This window comes from Canis aureus, chromosome 22 (assembly GCF_053574225.1).
Source record: "Canis aureus isolate CA01 chromosome 22, VMU_Caureus_v.1.0, whole genome shotgun sequence".
Taxonomy (NCBI): domain Eukaryota; kingdom Metazoa; phylum Chordata; class Mammalia; order Carnivora; family Canidae; genus Canis; species Canis aureus.
In genome coordinates this window covers 27136279-27151973 of record NC_135632.1, presented here as the reverse complement: position 1 = coordinate 27151973, position 15695 = coordinate 27136279, and the positions used below count along the sequence as shown (strand labels likewise).

At 36.6% G+C, this 15695-nt stretch overlaps 1 protein-coding gene, 2 long non-coding RNA genes and 1 pseudogene across 19 annotated transcripts in view; 2 read left to right on the top strand and 2 right to left on the bottom strand.

Moving 5' to 3' along the window:
- The window catches only part of TBC1D5 (TBC1 domain family member 5), a 544964-nt gene that overhangs the window by 306328 nt on the left and 222941 nt on the right, over nucleotides 1-15695 (top strand). For 14 of the 16 annotated variants that reach the window (XM_077865315.1, XM_077865313.1, XM_077865314.1 and 11 more), the window contains one exon: nucleotides 8071-8106. The exons of the other annotated variants lie outside the window; for them this stretch is intronic. In XM_077865315.1, coding sequence (XP_077721441.1) covers nucleotides 8071-8106 — 36 coding nt within the window. The remainder of the gene's footprint in view (nucleotides 1-8070; nucleotides 8107-15695) is intronic. 16 annotated transcript variants of the gene reach the window in all.
- LOC144293950 (uncharacterized) overlaps nucleotides 1-15695 on the bottom strand; it is a 248271-nt gene that overhangs the window by 151804 nt on the left and 80772 nt on the right. The window lies entirely within an intron of this gene.
- The window catches only part of LOC144293951 (uncharacterized), a 93039-nt gene that overhangs the window by 25179 nt on the left and 52165 nt on the right, over nucleotides 1-15695 (bottom strand). The window lies entirely within an intron of this gene.
- Nucleotides 12123-13128, top strand: LOC144294336 (POU domain, class 5, transcription factor 1 pseudogene; annotated as a pseudogene).

The window sequence follows — 15695 nt, the reverse complement described above, 5'->3', positions numbered from 1 at the left end:
TTGGTGTTTTGAGAAACTGAAGGGGTATGGAAGGGGTATGGTAGGTATGGCAAGGAGGTTAAGTGATGTAAGTAGGGAAATTTGGGAGAGAGCAAATGCCCGACAAGCAGTTCTGTAGGCCACAGTAAGGAGTTAAGGTTTTATTCCAATTGCAATGGGAAGCCATTGAGCAGGGGTGTGATATCTAAAAAGATCATTCTGGCTGCTGTGCAATGGGGTGGGTAGAGGTAAAGATGGAATCTGGGGCAGTAACTAAGAGTCTTGTGGTATGATTCCACATTAAGTTAATGACTTAGATGAAAGATGTATTAATAAAGATGGTTAGGAATAGATAGGTTGGAGGATATGCATTTTGCATTTTTAAGTGTTAATTAAGAAGTCATATGTAGTTTTCTTATATCATCAGTTTTCCATTTTTGCTTCCCTGTCTTGGATCCTTTTTTTACCTCCTATCTAGAGTCTTTAACTTGTTTAATTGTTGTCTTCAAATATGTTCTCTTTCTCCTCCAGTAAAATCCATGTATTACAGCCTTATTTTCTCAAAGCACATTTCTGATCATGCTACTTGCCTAATCTAAAGCCTTCTCTGAATCTCTGTGGTCTTAGAAGAATGGACTTACCCAGACCTCCTAACACATGGTTCCCTTCTAGAGTTTTCCGGCTCTCTTTCTGTTAAATGTCTAGTTTAACTCTACTGTAGTCTGAGAGCAGACACTGCATGATTTCTCCTCTGCCATCTTGGTTTTGGCATGTTTTGTGGTCCAGAATGTGGTATATCTTGGTGAATGTTCTTTGTGAGCTTGAGAAAATGTGTATTCGGCTGTTGTTGGTTGGAAAAGTACATAGATGTCAGTATATTCAGTAGATTGATGATGTTGAATTCACCTATATCCTTTTCTGCCTGCCAGATCTGTCTGTTTCTGATGGACAGGTATTAAACTTGCCAACCATAATAGTGGATTTTAAAATTTCTCTTTGCAATTTTATTGGTTTTTGCTTCAGACAGTTTGATGCTCTTGTTAGGTGCATACATGTTAAAGATCAGTATGTCTTCTTGGAGAATTGACCCTTTTATCATTATGTAATGCCCTTTTTAAAAAATCTTTTAATTAGTGTTAGCCTGGTACATTTTCCTCCATTCACTTACTTTTAATCTAAATGTGTTTTTATATTTAAAGTGGGTTCTTTGTAAGCAACATATAGTTGTCATATTTTTGATTCACTGTGACAATCTCAGTCTTTTAGTTGGTGCATATAGACTGTTGACATTTAAAGTGATTTTTTTTTTATTATCTATCATATTTGTTACCTTGTTCTTTGTTTCTTTTATCATCTTCCACCCTTTTATAGCCATTGTAGTTTTAATTGAGCATTTTATATTCATTTCCTTTCCTTTCTCAGCATACCAATTACATTTCTTTTACTTTTTTAGTAGTTGATTTAAATTTTGCAATCTGTATTTTAGGTAATCCAAATCCACTTTCAAATAACACTATACCACTTCACTGATAGGGTACTTCATAATAACAAAATAATCCTTATTCCTTCCTCATATCCTTTGTGCCATTGCTGTTATTTCACGTATATATAAACACATATATATATACACACACACACACCTATGTATGTTTGTATATATGCACACCTATAAACATACATAATTGAATATATTGTTGGTATTACTATTTTAAATAGCTGGTATCTGTTATATCAATTGACAATAAGAAAAATAAAAATTTTTATTTTACTTATTCCTTCTTATGTTCTTTCTTTATGTAAATCTAAGTTTCTAACCTATATTATCTTCTTCTTTTCTTTTAAATAATTTCTTGTGAGGCAGATCTACTGATGACAAATTCCCTCAATTTTTGCTTACCTGAGGAAGTCTGTTTCTCCTTTACTTTTAAAGAATAATTTCAGAGGATACAGAATTCTAGGTTGTTGTTTTTCTTCTGTTAGCAGTTTAAATATTTCACTTCACTCTTTTTGCTTGCATGGTTTCTAAGTAGAAGTTGGATATTATTCTTGTCTTTGTTCCTGTATAGGTAAGGTGTTTGGTTGTGTTTTTTCCCCTCTTTAAGGACTTTATCTTTGAATTTCTGTAGTCTGAAGATGATGATATGCCTAGGTATAACTCTTTTGGCATTTACCCTGCCTAGTGTTCTCTGAGCTTCCTGGATCTGTGGTTTGGTGTCTGACATTAATTTGGGGAATTTTTCTGTCATTATTGCTTCAAATATTTCTTCTGTTTCTTTCTGTGTCCTCTCCTTCTGATATTCCCATTATGCATTATTTTACATCTTAGGTAGTTGTCCCACAGTCCTTGACTTTCCTGTTCTGCTTTTTTGTTTTTCAGTCTTCGTTCTCTTTGCTTCTCAGTTTTCAAGAATTCTGTCAATCTGTCCTTTAGCTCAGAGAGTCTTTTCTCGGTTCTGTCTCATCTACTAATAAGCCCATCAAAAGCATTCTTCCGTTACAGTGTTTTGTTACCTCTAGCGCTTCATTTTGGTTCTTTCTTAGGATTTCCATCTTTGCTTTCTTTTCCTGTTTGTTGTTGCACGCTGTCTGCTCTATCCATTAGAGCCCTAGGCATATTAATCATAGTTGCATTTGATTTCTCATCTCATAATTCTGGCATCCCTACCTTGTCTGGTTCTGATGCTTGCTCTGTCTCTTCAAATTGTGCCTTTTGCCTTTTGTTATGTGTTATAATTTTTTTTTCCTGGTAGCTGGAACATGATGTGGTAGTTAAAAGGAACTGCTCTGAATAGGCCTTTAATAATGTGGTAATGAGGTGAGTGGGGAGTGGAGGTGTTCTTTAGTCCTCTGATTAGGTCTTAGTCTTACAGTGAACCTGGACCATGACCTTCACAAGTGCTTCTAATTCTTCCCACTGCCTTAAATGGAATACAATGGTTAAAATGGACTGGAGTTGGTTATTTCCCTTCTCCCAGGTCATTTAGGGTCAAAGAGTACCCCAGCAGATTAGGCTTTGGTGAACTAGTTTTCCCTGAGGCAGGTTTTTGTTGTGGTGGTGGTTTGTTTTTGGTTTTTGAGGGCAGGTTTTGTTAAGAACAGAGTGCTATGTTCAGAATGAATTCTGCCTTCCACAATCCCGCCGCCCTTCCCCCCCCCCCCCCCCCCCCCCGCCCGCCACAGGAATCTGAGGGGATTTTTTTTTTTTTTTTTTTTCTGATAGTTACTGTAGAAGCCTGGTCAAGCTCTTGGAGGTGTTCAGGGGGAGCCTCCCTATTATTGCGTCCCTTGGAGTATTTGACTCTCAGAGTTGTCTACACTGAGCTTTCTAGCAATTCATTAAGTATATAGTTCAGGTTTTCCTATCCTATATTGTAGCCTGCCAGGGATTTTGCTTATGAGTTCTGCTCCAGTAAGCTGTGACTCCCTATATTTGCCTGTTTACCCTGTGTCCTCCCCTCTCTTATAGATCCAAGAAGAGTTGTTTTTTCAGTCTGCTCAGCTTTTTACTTGTTAGGAAGGAGTAGTGATGTCCAAGTCCCTTATATGCAGAACCAGAAATCTGAAGTCCCTCCACAGTTCTGTTTTAGACCAGTGCTCTGGCATTATTTTCTGAATGGGTTCTGTGCTTTCTTTTTTCCATGCTTTGCATTACTTGCTTGTTCTCTGTTGGAATGCTGCTTCTTCCTATTGCTCCCTTTTGGATCCCTGAAAATTCATTTTTAAAGGCCTGAGTTCATGACCATCTTGTTCATGAAACATTTTCCAGTCTTTACAATTGTAAATTTGTGCTTATTCTGTGCTCTAGTAGAATTTCTTGATAACTTTTTAATGATATTACTTAATTTTGTTGAGTCCTATATTCATTTAGACCTGCCAGTATATTCAATCTGCCAATGTATCCAGTACATTTATATTAATCTCCTCAGGGTGCCAGGTGCTGGGGATGCCAAGATAAATATGGCATGGACCCTTAAGAATCTCAAAATCTAATAAATAAAGCAACCAGGAAAAAAGTTACAGTGTAAGATAACTGGTGCTATAATGGAAACAGTATGTATGAGAGCTCTGGTGTTAGCCCAGGTCTCGTCTTTCAGATCTAACTGGTATGCCTTTGGATGGCATGGATCTTATTTTTGTGCCACTGTGGAGTCTGATGTTTAGTGAAGGCTCATTGTTTGTATATCTTATCACTGATTATCTGTATTGTTCAATTTTAGTAGTAACAATCTTTAACATTTTTAGTCTTCAGAGACATAAGCACACTTTGAAAAAAAAATACTGTTATTAGCCTTCAAGCCCAAGTTTAAACAAGATAATTTCATCTCATAAGCTGTATTGTTGCCATCATTATTGAATCTATTTGATCTGAATATGTCACTGTATTAAATATTATCTCCTCCTCAACTAATTTTAATATTCCTTTATTCTACTAGCCCTTTTTTGCCTCAAAGGATTTTGTATTCATTTCAATTAATTGTTCCTATGTCAACCTAATGAGGTTGTTACTGTTCTCATTTTTATTACTGAAAAAACTGATAATCAAAAGGTAAATCGAGGAACTTCCAGTTTATAGCATTTCTAATTCAGAACTTGAATCGTCCATTCTGAACCAATTTTGCTGTGCTTCAAAGGCTGTAACATTATATGAAATACATACAGTATTATTGAAAATGATGGGAAATACGGAGTTCAGAATAAAATATCATTTCCATATTAGATGCCGGAGAAGTCTGTTATTTGGTCTATCAAGGTCTATTCTAAAAGTGTATTTGTAGTGTATATATCATTTGCAAATTAACATATTATAAGCTATTGCCAAACAGTATCACTTTTTCTTCAGATGCATTCTTTCTCTCTCGACTGAAATGATTACAATTCTTTAACTATTATTGCTGTAACTTTGACTGTATTTAAAGTTTATCTGATTGCCTTAGTGGATACGGTAGTCATCATCTTCAATTCTTGGTCTTTTTATGTTTCTGGTTATTCTTGGTCTTTTTATGTTTCTGGTTATTATAGGGTTATTATAGTAGCACTTCAGGTAGCTCCATTCATCAGTTAATTACCTTCTTTCTTACTTCACTCTCCATGGTATGGTTAGAGCTTTAAGAATTCAACTCTCTCATATTAATGCTTCCTTTTGGTTATAGTTTATATATGGATCAAGCTTTAGATACAATCTATATAAGAAAACTTTGTCATCTCAGTTTTTTATCTTGTAATTTAATATTTTGTGGATTCAGTAATAATTGCTAAAATTCTCTTTTTAAAACTACATATATGTACTGTCCCAGCACATATAGCTGTATAAATTTAAATTAAGTAAAATTAAAAATTAAGTCTTTATTTATGGTAGTCATATTTCAAGTGCTATTGGATGGAACAACACAGATATAGAACATTTCTATCATAAAAAGTTATACTGGGCAGTGTTATGTAGATGATTTATTGTCATATATTTATGTATGATATGACTATCTGCATTTTATTTTATATTCATAGGGAATTTTCAGATATGGTCTGTGCTAGATACTTAACTTTTATTTCCTTCCTCTGCCCTTAAGAGTACCTCCATGACTTTTTACAGTATACAAGTCTCATCTGAGTTTTTAGTCAAATTTAATTATACCTTTCAGTGTAGGAGGCAACTTGGAATTAGACTACTTTGCAAATTTTTCCTATATTAATGATACACAAAAGTAATTTTACAAAGTGAACTTACTGATTTTTAAAATTTTTCTTAAGTCCATCTTCTCCAAAGTCCCCATTTTGAGAGAGATACTGCCAGTCCTCTGGTCCAACACTGTTTGTCACACTGTACAAAGTTCAGATGTCCTAAATGTTGGTCTTTCTTATACAGTTTCCTGCAAGCCCATTTTTTACTTAAATAAAAAACAAATTCCTTAGGGAAGGAAAATTTTGCAAGCAGTTTCAGAGCAGAATTGATTTTGGTTTGTGTTAATGCAGACAATCTGCCCAGTGTTAAAATGTTAAAGAGAAAAAAAAAACACACAAGCTGCCATATTCGTGTGATCACACCAAAATAGCAGCTTGTATTTATATTTTCAGTCTCCTCGAGGTGGACTGCAGGCACACATGAATGAGTGGATGTAGTTGGTGTTGTGTTGTGATTTTATTTAATGCAGGCAAAGTACATGCTTGTGCATGCACGACCAGCCCTCACATATGCACTTGTTCACAGCCGGGAAAGCGAAAACGACAACACAAGCCGCTCTCTAAGAGTTGTCGGCAACCTGTGTGTGTGTTTCTTAAATATTAAAGAAGGGAAAAACAGATTTTCAGGAATACAAGAAACAATTCTTCTTGTCAAATGGCCTGTAGTCCTGCCTCATTTGACAACATTTAAGGTAAAAACAAAATATTTTATTATTATAGTCATATATATATGTATATGTATATATATGTATATATATGTTTTCCTGTGCTGCTCCTGTTTTTAACATGTATTTTTTCCCATTTCTGTTCCATTTAGGCATGCATATTCTTACACATTTACTCTAATTTATGGGATTTTTTTTTTTAAATTTGAAGAAGGCTCTTTAGCATTTGAGTGAAAACATAGGTGTATTTTCTGCAGAACGTACAGTTGTAGGATCCTCCTAATCTTTGGAATTTGGAAGCAGTGGTTACATGTAATAAGTAGTGGCAGCACAGATATATCACCGTGAGCTGCTGACCAAAAGAGGTTTTGCTTTTGAGATCCTTCTTGTTTTAAATTAAGCCAGCTTTTTCAGCACTACTCATAATTGTGGGTTCACATGTTCATTATAAGAAGGTTCACAGGTAAAGTCTGGTGAGTGGTCAAGTAATAGCTCATCCTAAAATATTCCTACTAGGTATAACCTGTTTAGTAGTAGAACATAATCTTTTCAGAACTTAAATGTAGATTTGGAATTGAAGCTACCTTAGTGCTTCAAGGGTAAATGCTTTGAATTACTTTAAAATGTTTTAATTGTTGAAAAGCTACAAAATAGAATCTGTATTTTCAGCTGTGACAGAGTCTTGTACTTAAAGTGCACACATCTATCTACTTACATGTTTTTGCCCTAATTTTTCATCTTTATGATGTGAGTAGAACTTTTTTTTTTAAGTTTTTGTGTTTTTGAGGTGGGGAGGCAGTGGGATAGAAGAGGGCTTGCTGTGTAACTTAGGACATTGGAGAATTAGAATCTTTAATGAACATATCTATTTAGAGGGTGACCCATCTCGTCTCCTGAAACTCCAGCCCTACCTGCCCTTTCCTCACTGTGCATTCTTTGCTGTTTCCTGTCATCATAACTCTTCTGCTTCATCATCTCACTTGTAAGGTGAGTTCAAATGCCCACCTGCCATGTTAGCCTCTTGGAGATTTTCTGCTATCCTCTTGGGCTGGATTCTGCCTATTGTCATCACAACAGATTTCTACCTTTTCTTAAAAAAAAAAAAAATCAATGTTCTCCTTCAGTTTGTGGCCTCTAAAAGCTCCTCTAAAAGCTATACATTGCTCTTGTCTTTATAATTGTGGAAACGATGACAGCAGAACTCTGCCCTAGCCTTTCTTCTGCTTCATCTTCCCACCTGCAGTCCCTGAGTCCATAGATTTCATTTTTATTTTTCTTTGGTTTATTTGTAGCTTTGTGGATTTATTCACTCATTCAACAAATACTACTTGAGAATTTATTACGTACTAGCTACTGTACTAGAAGTTGAAGGTCCTAATAAAGAAAATAGTGCCTGTTTTAATTCTTTCATAGATCACATACATTTTATTGTAATTACTTTCCTTTAAAAAATCTGTAAAATATCTCTTTTCTCTCCTAGATATTCTTAGGCTTTGTATCTGGCACCCATAATGGCATTTGTGTTGTTGATAGTCATCTAATTAAATCTTTTTATTTTGCAAACCTGGAAAGTTGAAACTAGCAAAGAATAGGACTTAAGAAAATATAATTTGTTAATGGCCAAAATGGAAATAAAACCTGGGACTCCTAGTCTTTCCACAACTCTGTAATATTTTATGTTAATTTGTTTGCCTTAGATTTAACACTTTTTCAATGCAAGAGATATTAAGTGAATACCTTTTGTATGCAGAGCACTCTGTGGAGCAAACAGGAGATGGAAACATTGGTGAGTTACTATAAATCTTACTCAGAAAGAGAATAAATAAATATGGTTTGTGCCCTCTAGGCTGATACACTCTAATGCAGAGTTTCTCAACCTTGGGAGCGTTGACATTTTGGACCAATTCTTTGTTGTGAGAGGCTGTCATGTGCAGTGTAGGATGTACAGCACCATCCCTGACTTCTAACAGCTAAAGGGTCTGTGAGGCATCTTTACAGGGCATCAGGGCATCTTGTCTGACAGAAGGGTTCTCTGAGGTACTGTTTTAGAGTTTTCTGAGATCTTAACAAAAGATTTTATACTCACTCCCTTGGTTTCATCTATAGATTTTACTTACTTATTTATACTATGTTTTAGATTTGATGTTTGCCCAGAAGCAGTGTCATAATGCTAGGATCATTTGCTGAATAGAGCAGGCCGAGAAAGAGAAGTTTTATTTTCAAAGTTCTAGAACCTCTTCCTTTGGCTTCTCCCCTCTTTCATTCTACTATAAGTAACAAGTATAACTTAGGCAGCACCTTCAATACTCTGCCTGAATAGGTTCTTAGCTAGGTCACTCTAGCTTATGTGGTACATTTTTAATTTTCTGTGTAACTATAAGCAGCCATGTTTCTGGCACATAATAAGGAAACTTCTTCATCCATTTTTCCTATAACGTTTTTCTTATTTTCATTTAAACCCTCACTGGCAGCATGCTCATGGATTATCTTTTGCCAGCAGCCTTTTTTTTTTTATTCTTTAATCCTTCACTGATACTATATGCAAGGCCCTTCCAGCTCCTGTCCAGTTCCTTAGACATTCCTACCATGTATTTTATGGTTTTTTCAATAACACCCCAGATTCAGGTATCAAAACCTGTATTAGTTATCTGTTGCTGTATAATAAGTTGACCAAAACCTAGTGACTTGGAACAATAATCGTTTATTTCATAGTTGCCACATATCAGCAGTTGGAGAGAAGCTTAGCCAGAAGGTTCTGGCTTAGGAGTCTCATGAGATTACAGTCAGATATCAACTGGAACTGCAGTCATCTGGAGGCTTCACTAGGGCTGGAGGATCCATATTGGTTCCTTTCCATGTGTATCTCTCTGTGGGACTATTTAAGTGTCTTTCTCCAGAGGAAACTACTCCCAGAGCAAGCAATCGAAGAGGAGAGATGTTCTAAAGAATTTGCACATGTATTTTTAAAACCACCATAGTCCATAGGTAGCTTCCCAAGCCTCCCGGGTGACCTTTTCTCTTCTGTCCAGCTGGAAAAGGAAATGTGTATGGGGCTCGATTGAAGTGGAGGTGGGGGTTGAATTTTGTGGTCCTACATCACTTCTACTCTCATTTCGTTGGCTAGCACCTCAGTCACATGTCTACAGCTCTCTGAGAAAGAAGCTGGGAAATTAAGTCCAGCTTGGACTTGGAAAGATGAGAAAGCAGATTTGGTTGAATAGGAAGAGAATGGTGAAATCATCAACCAAAACAGGGAGCATAAGAAGAAGTATGCCTGCTTTCATTCTGTATGAAATTGCTTCCTTTGATGGTTTTTGCTTGATTTTCCACTTTTTCTTTAAAAAAAAAAAAAAAAAAAACAATAAACCAAAAGAAGGTATTACCATTATTTTGGTGTTTAATAGTATTCTGGGGAGTTTCCATCAGCTCATTTTAAATTTTGGATGAATGGTTGTTTTGAAATTTTGTTTTTAAAGTATGAGCATAGCATCAGTTATTGTTCCTTCAAGTCCTTCTGTGCTTCTCTGTCCTACTGCATGATTATAAACCTTCACCAAGGGCTTTATTTTTCCCCCTGGGGCATCTTATTGAATACTTGCATCTTCAGTAATTCATCTGGGCCCAATGCTTTGTCTGTTTTAATACTTCTAATTACCTAATTATGTACTATAATGCAGTGACAAAGCCCTTTATCATTTTACTCTTTTCTTAACCCTTTTTTTGCTTAGGATTTTTTTGTTTTTGTTTTGTTGTTGTTTGTTTGTTTTTTGGGGGGGTCTTTTTGTTGTCTGAGGAATTCTTCATTATAGATGGCCCACAAATTTGCCTGGCTTCTCTTTATTGTCTGTATTATGACAGACTGTTGCCCTATTGAATATCTTTCCATTTGACTTATTACATCAGGCACCTGGGTTCCTGGCTATTGGGGCTCTAAAGTTGTTGTGTGGTTGTTCTCTATCCTTTACTTCCTGATTCATTCCCATATACTGCAGTTACAGGAGAAGATATCCAAAAGGCATGTAGAATAGTCTAGTTCTTGTAAACCACTTTTGTGACAGAATTAGTGGCCATTTTGTCACTCCTAGATCTTAATCTTAGATGTCCACAATAGGTATCCATGAAAGAATGTAATGGAAGTCAATAAGAGTTTTCAAAATTATGCTCACTTTACTTCAGGATAAGTTTCATTATATATGTGTTTTAGATAAGGAAGATAAAATGATAGAATTATAGTGTTACTATTTACAACCTGTAATGAATTAATAGATCTCGGCAATGATCATCAATTGCTAGCATCATAAAAAGAAATAGGCAGATATATGCATCCTGATGGTAGTACACAATACTGACTATAACAGTTATCTATAGCTGTATCATAAACCACTCCAAACGTTAAAACAACATTTTTTTTGCTGATGAAGGTACAGTTTGGGCGAGGCTGAGCCAACCAATTTGTCTTTGTCCCACATGGAACAAAGGTCAAGCCTGGCTGAAGGTTAGGGGATGGAATCATGTGAAGGCTTGTTCACTCCCATGTCTGGCAGTTGAAGTTGGCTCTCAGTGAAGACTTTCTCTGCAGCTGTGACTAGAATACCTCTGTAGGGCCCTCCCATGTAGCTGCTTCACTTCTAGCAGCATTGTGTCTGAGTTCCAAGGATGGGTCCAGATGGAGAACCAGACAGGAGTTGGGTCACAATATCATTTTGTGAGAAACTAGTTACCAAGGCCAGCATGAATGCAAATGGAGAGGAGTTAGACTCCTCCACCTTTTCACAGGAGAAATGTCAAAGAATTTGTAAAAATGTGCTAAAAGCCCCATACCACCCATGATGAATTTTGTTGAAAATTGAATTTGAAGTTGATGAAATGTCTAGACCGACCAACCAGTTTATAAAGGGAATGTGTTAAATAATAAAACAGAGAAACAATAAGAAAAATTCAGAATGTGGCAAGTTTCGACACAATAAATAACCTGGCTTCCTTAACAAATACCTTGCAGAAAGAGACAGGGAGGAGGAGAGAGAGGGGAAGAATAAATCTATAAAGTAAAAGAGTCTTAAGAAATATATCAATAAATTGTAGTATATGGACATTTCTGGGATCTTGAACAAACTGCAAAAATTAGGGAAATTTGCACATTGCCTAGATATTTGATTTAATTAATGGATTATTTTATTAGTAGTAATGTTAGAATGGTACATAGTTATTTTTTAGAGTCCTTTTGTAGATGCATAATATTTATAGATGTGACATCTCTGATTTGTTTAAAAATGCAGAATTGAGGGAGGAATGTATATGAAACAACTGATAGGCGATGAAATTGGATGATGACTATATTGAGTCTACTGTTGGTCTATTCTTTAGAAATGTTTGAATTTTCCATGATGAAAGACTTTTTTTTTTAGTCTTATAATAAAAACTATAATGCCTACGAATTTTGGGTAATTTCAAGATGCAGAACAAAACTCACAAACCAAAGTTTTTATATCTCTTGGTATTAATTTGTGGGATGTAAAATTTGTCTGACTATAAGTTCCTTCACACATCTTGAGAGAGAAACTGCTGTATTTTAAATATTGATCAATTAAGTTAGAACTGAAATACTACTTTTTTTTTTTTTTCCATCAAGAAAAATCTAGAGTCCCTTGGAGAGCCCTCATTTTTCAGGCTCCTCGCTTGGGGCACCCCTGTTCCCCATGACAGGACATCTGGCTTCTGACACTGCACTGTGAGGGCCAGAGCCCTGTTGGGTTGACCTTTGGACCTTGCTGAGCTTCCAGGCTCCTCCTGGCAGGTCAGGAATTGGGCTGGGCCAGGTGCTGAGGTGTGGGAGAATTCCATGTGCCCGCCATTCCACCCCGCTGAATGAGTTCTGAGTTCTGAGGGGATGGCAAACTGTGGACCTCAGGTTGGAGTGGGGCTAATGCCCCAGGGCAGCCTGAAGACCTCTCAGCAGAGGGTGAGTGAGGGGCTGGAGTGGAGAGCAACTCCGAGGGCACCTCCCCCCAGCCCTGCGCTGCCCTGTTTGGGACCATGAAGCCGAAAAAGGAGAAGCTGGAGCAAAACCTCTGAGGAATCCCAGGACATCGAAGCTCTGCAGAAAGACCTGAAACAATTTAACACACTTCTGGAGCAGAAGAGGATTACCCTGGTACATACTCAGGCAGATGTGGGGCTCACCCTGGGGACTCTCTTTGGGAAGGTGTTTAGCTAAATGACCATCTGTCATTTTGAGGCTCTGCAGCTCAGTTTTAGTAATGTGTTAACTGCAGCCCCTGTTGCCCAACTGGGTAGAGGAAGCTGGCAACAGTGAAAATCTTCAGGAAATATGCAAAGCAGAGACCCTTGTGCAGGCCTGAAAGAGAAAGCCAACAAGTCTGGAGAAACCAGACAACCTGGAGAGCATGTGCCTATGGTGCCGGAAACCCGCCCTACAGCCAATTAGCCACATTGCCCAGCAATTCAGGCTTGAGAAGGATGTGATCCGAGTGTGGTTCTGCACTGGTTGCCAGAAGGACAAATGATCAAGCAGTGACTATTTGCAAGGAGAGGATTTTGGGTCTCCTTTCTCAGGAGCACCAGTGTGCTTTCCTCTGGCACCAGGGCCCTTTTTGGAACCCCAAGCTATAGGAGCCATCACTTCACTACACTACTCCTTACTCACTACTTCCTGACAGTGAAGCCTTTCCTTCTGTGTCTGTCACCACTCTGGGCTCTCCTGTGCTGAGAGGAAGGGGGAATGCTAGGGAAAGAGCCTGGGGTTTGTACCAGGACTTTGGGATTAAGTTCTTCATTCACTGAGAACAGATTTGGGAACATAGAGGGTGTGGGGCAGGGAGTTTGGGGGTAACGGGTTAGAGGGAGGAAGGTAAAGTTCAAGGGTGCTCTTGTTTTTAATACCCATACCATTCATCACTTTGTTCTTAAATAAAGAAGCTTAGGATACAGGTAAAAAAAAAGAAAAAAGAAAAAGAAAAATCTTAGAGTGTATTGTCTAAATTTCATCATGGAATACTTTTATGTTACTTTTTCTTTGGTTTTTACGTAAGAGTTTCACTCTAACTTATTTAGTGCCATTTTCATTTTCTGGCCAATGGCAGAAATTACTTCTCTTGGACTTCCATTTTCTGATAATAACAAAATTTATCTTTAAACCCTATTAATGTGAATTTTTTCCCTTTATTTGCCTATCAGATATTTGGTTTGAATTAATCATAAATTTACAGTTTCAACTCAAGTATTTTTTTTAATATGCCTCATCTTTACTGAAATTATTACTTTTTTTTTTTAATGACACTGTAGAATCAGTATTGACCTTCAAAATCTTAACAATTGTTGAAGTCAGCTTGGGTCCATATTCTGTGATTTTTATTGTTTTAAAAGTAAATTTGCCTTTCCAATGACATTTGTGTTAGAATGTTCAAATTACTTTACCTATCTTGAATCAACACCAGATGGCATGAAGTTTAAAAAAAAAAAGGCATAGATGTGTAATGGATGACTGGGAAGCTATTTTTAAACTTAAAACATATCATCAGAAACTGATTATTACTGAAATGCCTGGATGGTTCAGTTGGTTGGGCATCTAACTCTTGATTTCAGCTCGGGTTGTGATCTTGGGGTCATGGGATCGGGCCCCTCGTCAGGTCCTGCATGAGGCTCTGCACTTGGCATGGAATCTGCTTGTCCCTCTTCCTCTGCTCCCCTCCCCCTTCCACCTCACTCTCTTTCTCAAATAGAAAAATAAATAAGATCATTTTTTAAAAAAGAAACCAAACTGATCATTACTCTTCCTGGAAAAACTACTCACTGTACTTTTCTCCCTTATTTCTGATTCCTATAGATGTTATATCTTCTGGTTTGAAGCCTAACAATAAGACAGTTAAGTATTTGTTGTGGGAAATATATTATTCGGATGTACTCATCAACCTTATGACCTTCTTGGTACCTCTAAGCTCATGGAATTTTACCTAAATATGTACATCTGACTCATTTATAATTGATGAGTGAAGTGGTTGGAAAGTACTATTGCCTAACCACCCAGATATGTGGGGGCAGGTAGCAGGTATTCATCTGCTTCAGAATCCTTACCCGTGACTTTCTGAGTTAGATTGGATAATCTACAAAGACTTCAGCTTTAAACTTCTCTGAATGTAAATTATTTTTCCAACTTTTTTTTTTTTTTTTTTAAGATTTTACTTATTCCTGAGAGACTCAGAGGGAGGCAGAGACATAGGCAGAGGGAGAAGCAGGGAGCCTGATGTGGGACTTGATCCAGGATCTCTGGGATCACAACCTCAGCCAAAGGCAGATGCTTAATCACTGAGCCACCCAGGCATCCCTCCTTTTCCAGCTTCTTAAGTAGCATAAACTTTTATATCTTTTAAAAAACTTTTTTGTATCTACCTTACTTATATAAGTGTAATTTTGATGCTATAAAAACATCAGAATGTATTGAACAAGTCATACTTTTATAAAAAAGAACGGATAATGAAATGTCATAAATGGCACTTTAGGGTTGTAGAGTTGTAGATAGTGTGCTGTTGTGTAGATATGCTGCGTCTGCCTAATACACATTTTTAGTTGATTGGGTATTTGCTAAAAGTGGGTAATTTAAATTATCTACCTGCAATTTAATTCTTGTAGCTCTCTTGTTTTTAATCTTGCAAGTGGTTAGTATGCATTTAAATGAAACTATGAATTGGTATGTAATATAATTTACATTTTTAGTAGTTAGGTATTAAACTCTTACTATATAGTTCATGGGTATTTGTTACAAAGTGGATGTTGCAGTTTTTAGTACTTTCTTGCATAATCAGTTCAGATTGCATCAGCTACACAGAATTTGGTTGTGCCAGTGTACATGGAAAATTTCTGAAGAATAGTTAAGGGAGAAAATGTGCAAAATCATTAAGCCATGTTATCTAAATTATGGGGCAGGAAGCCTACTTAAAGACATGGCTAGGATGGCAACTAGACTTACTGTGGTAATCATTTCACGGTGTATACAAATATCATATCATTATGTTTTATACCTGAAACTAATATGTTGTATGTCAATTATACCTCAAAAAAAAAAAAAAAAAAAAAAAAAAAAAAAGACAGGGCTAGATTTAAGTCATCTAATGAAGAAGAAGGGGAAACAGTTTCACTTCTCAGAAGGATTAATGTTTTTACCTTAGTGACTTAAGTTTTCCCAAGAAATTTCTCTTTAGCAATTTATTTTAACTACTTACCTGTCTTTTATCTTTACTTTGGGGTATTTGACTTTCTAAGGACTTTATCAACTTTCTTTTGTCCCAAAGAAGTCATTCAAAAAGTGGTTGTGTTTTTTTCCTACTTCAGTGCATTTGACAACTTCCTGGAACACCTTTG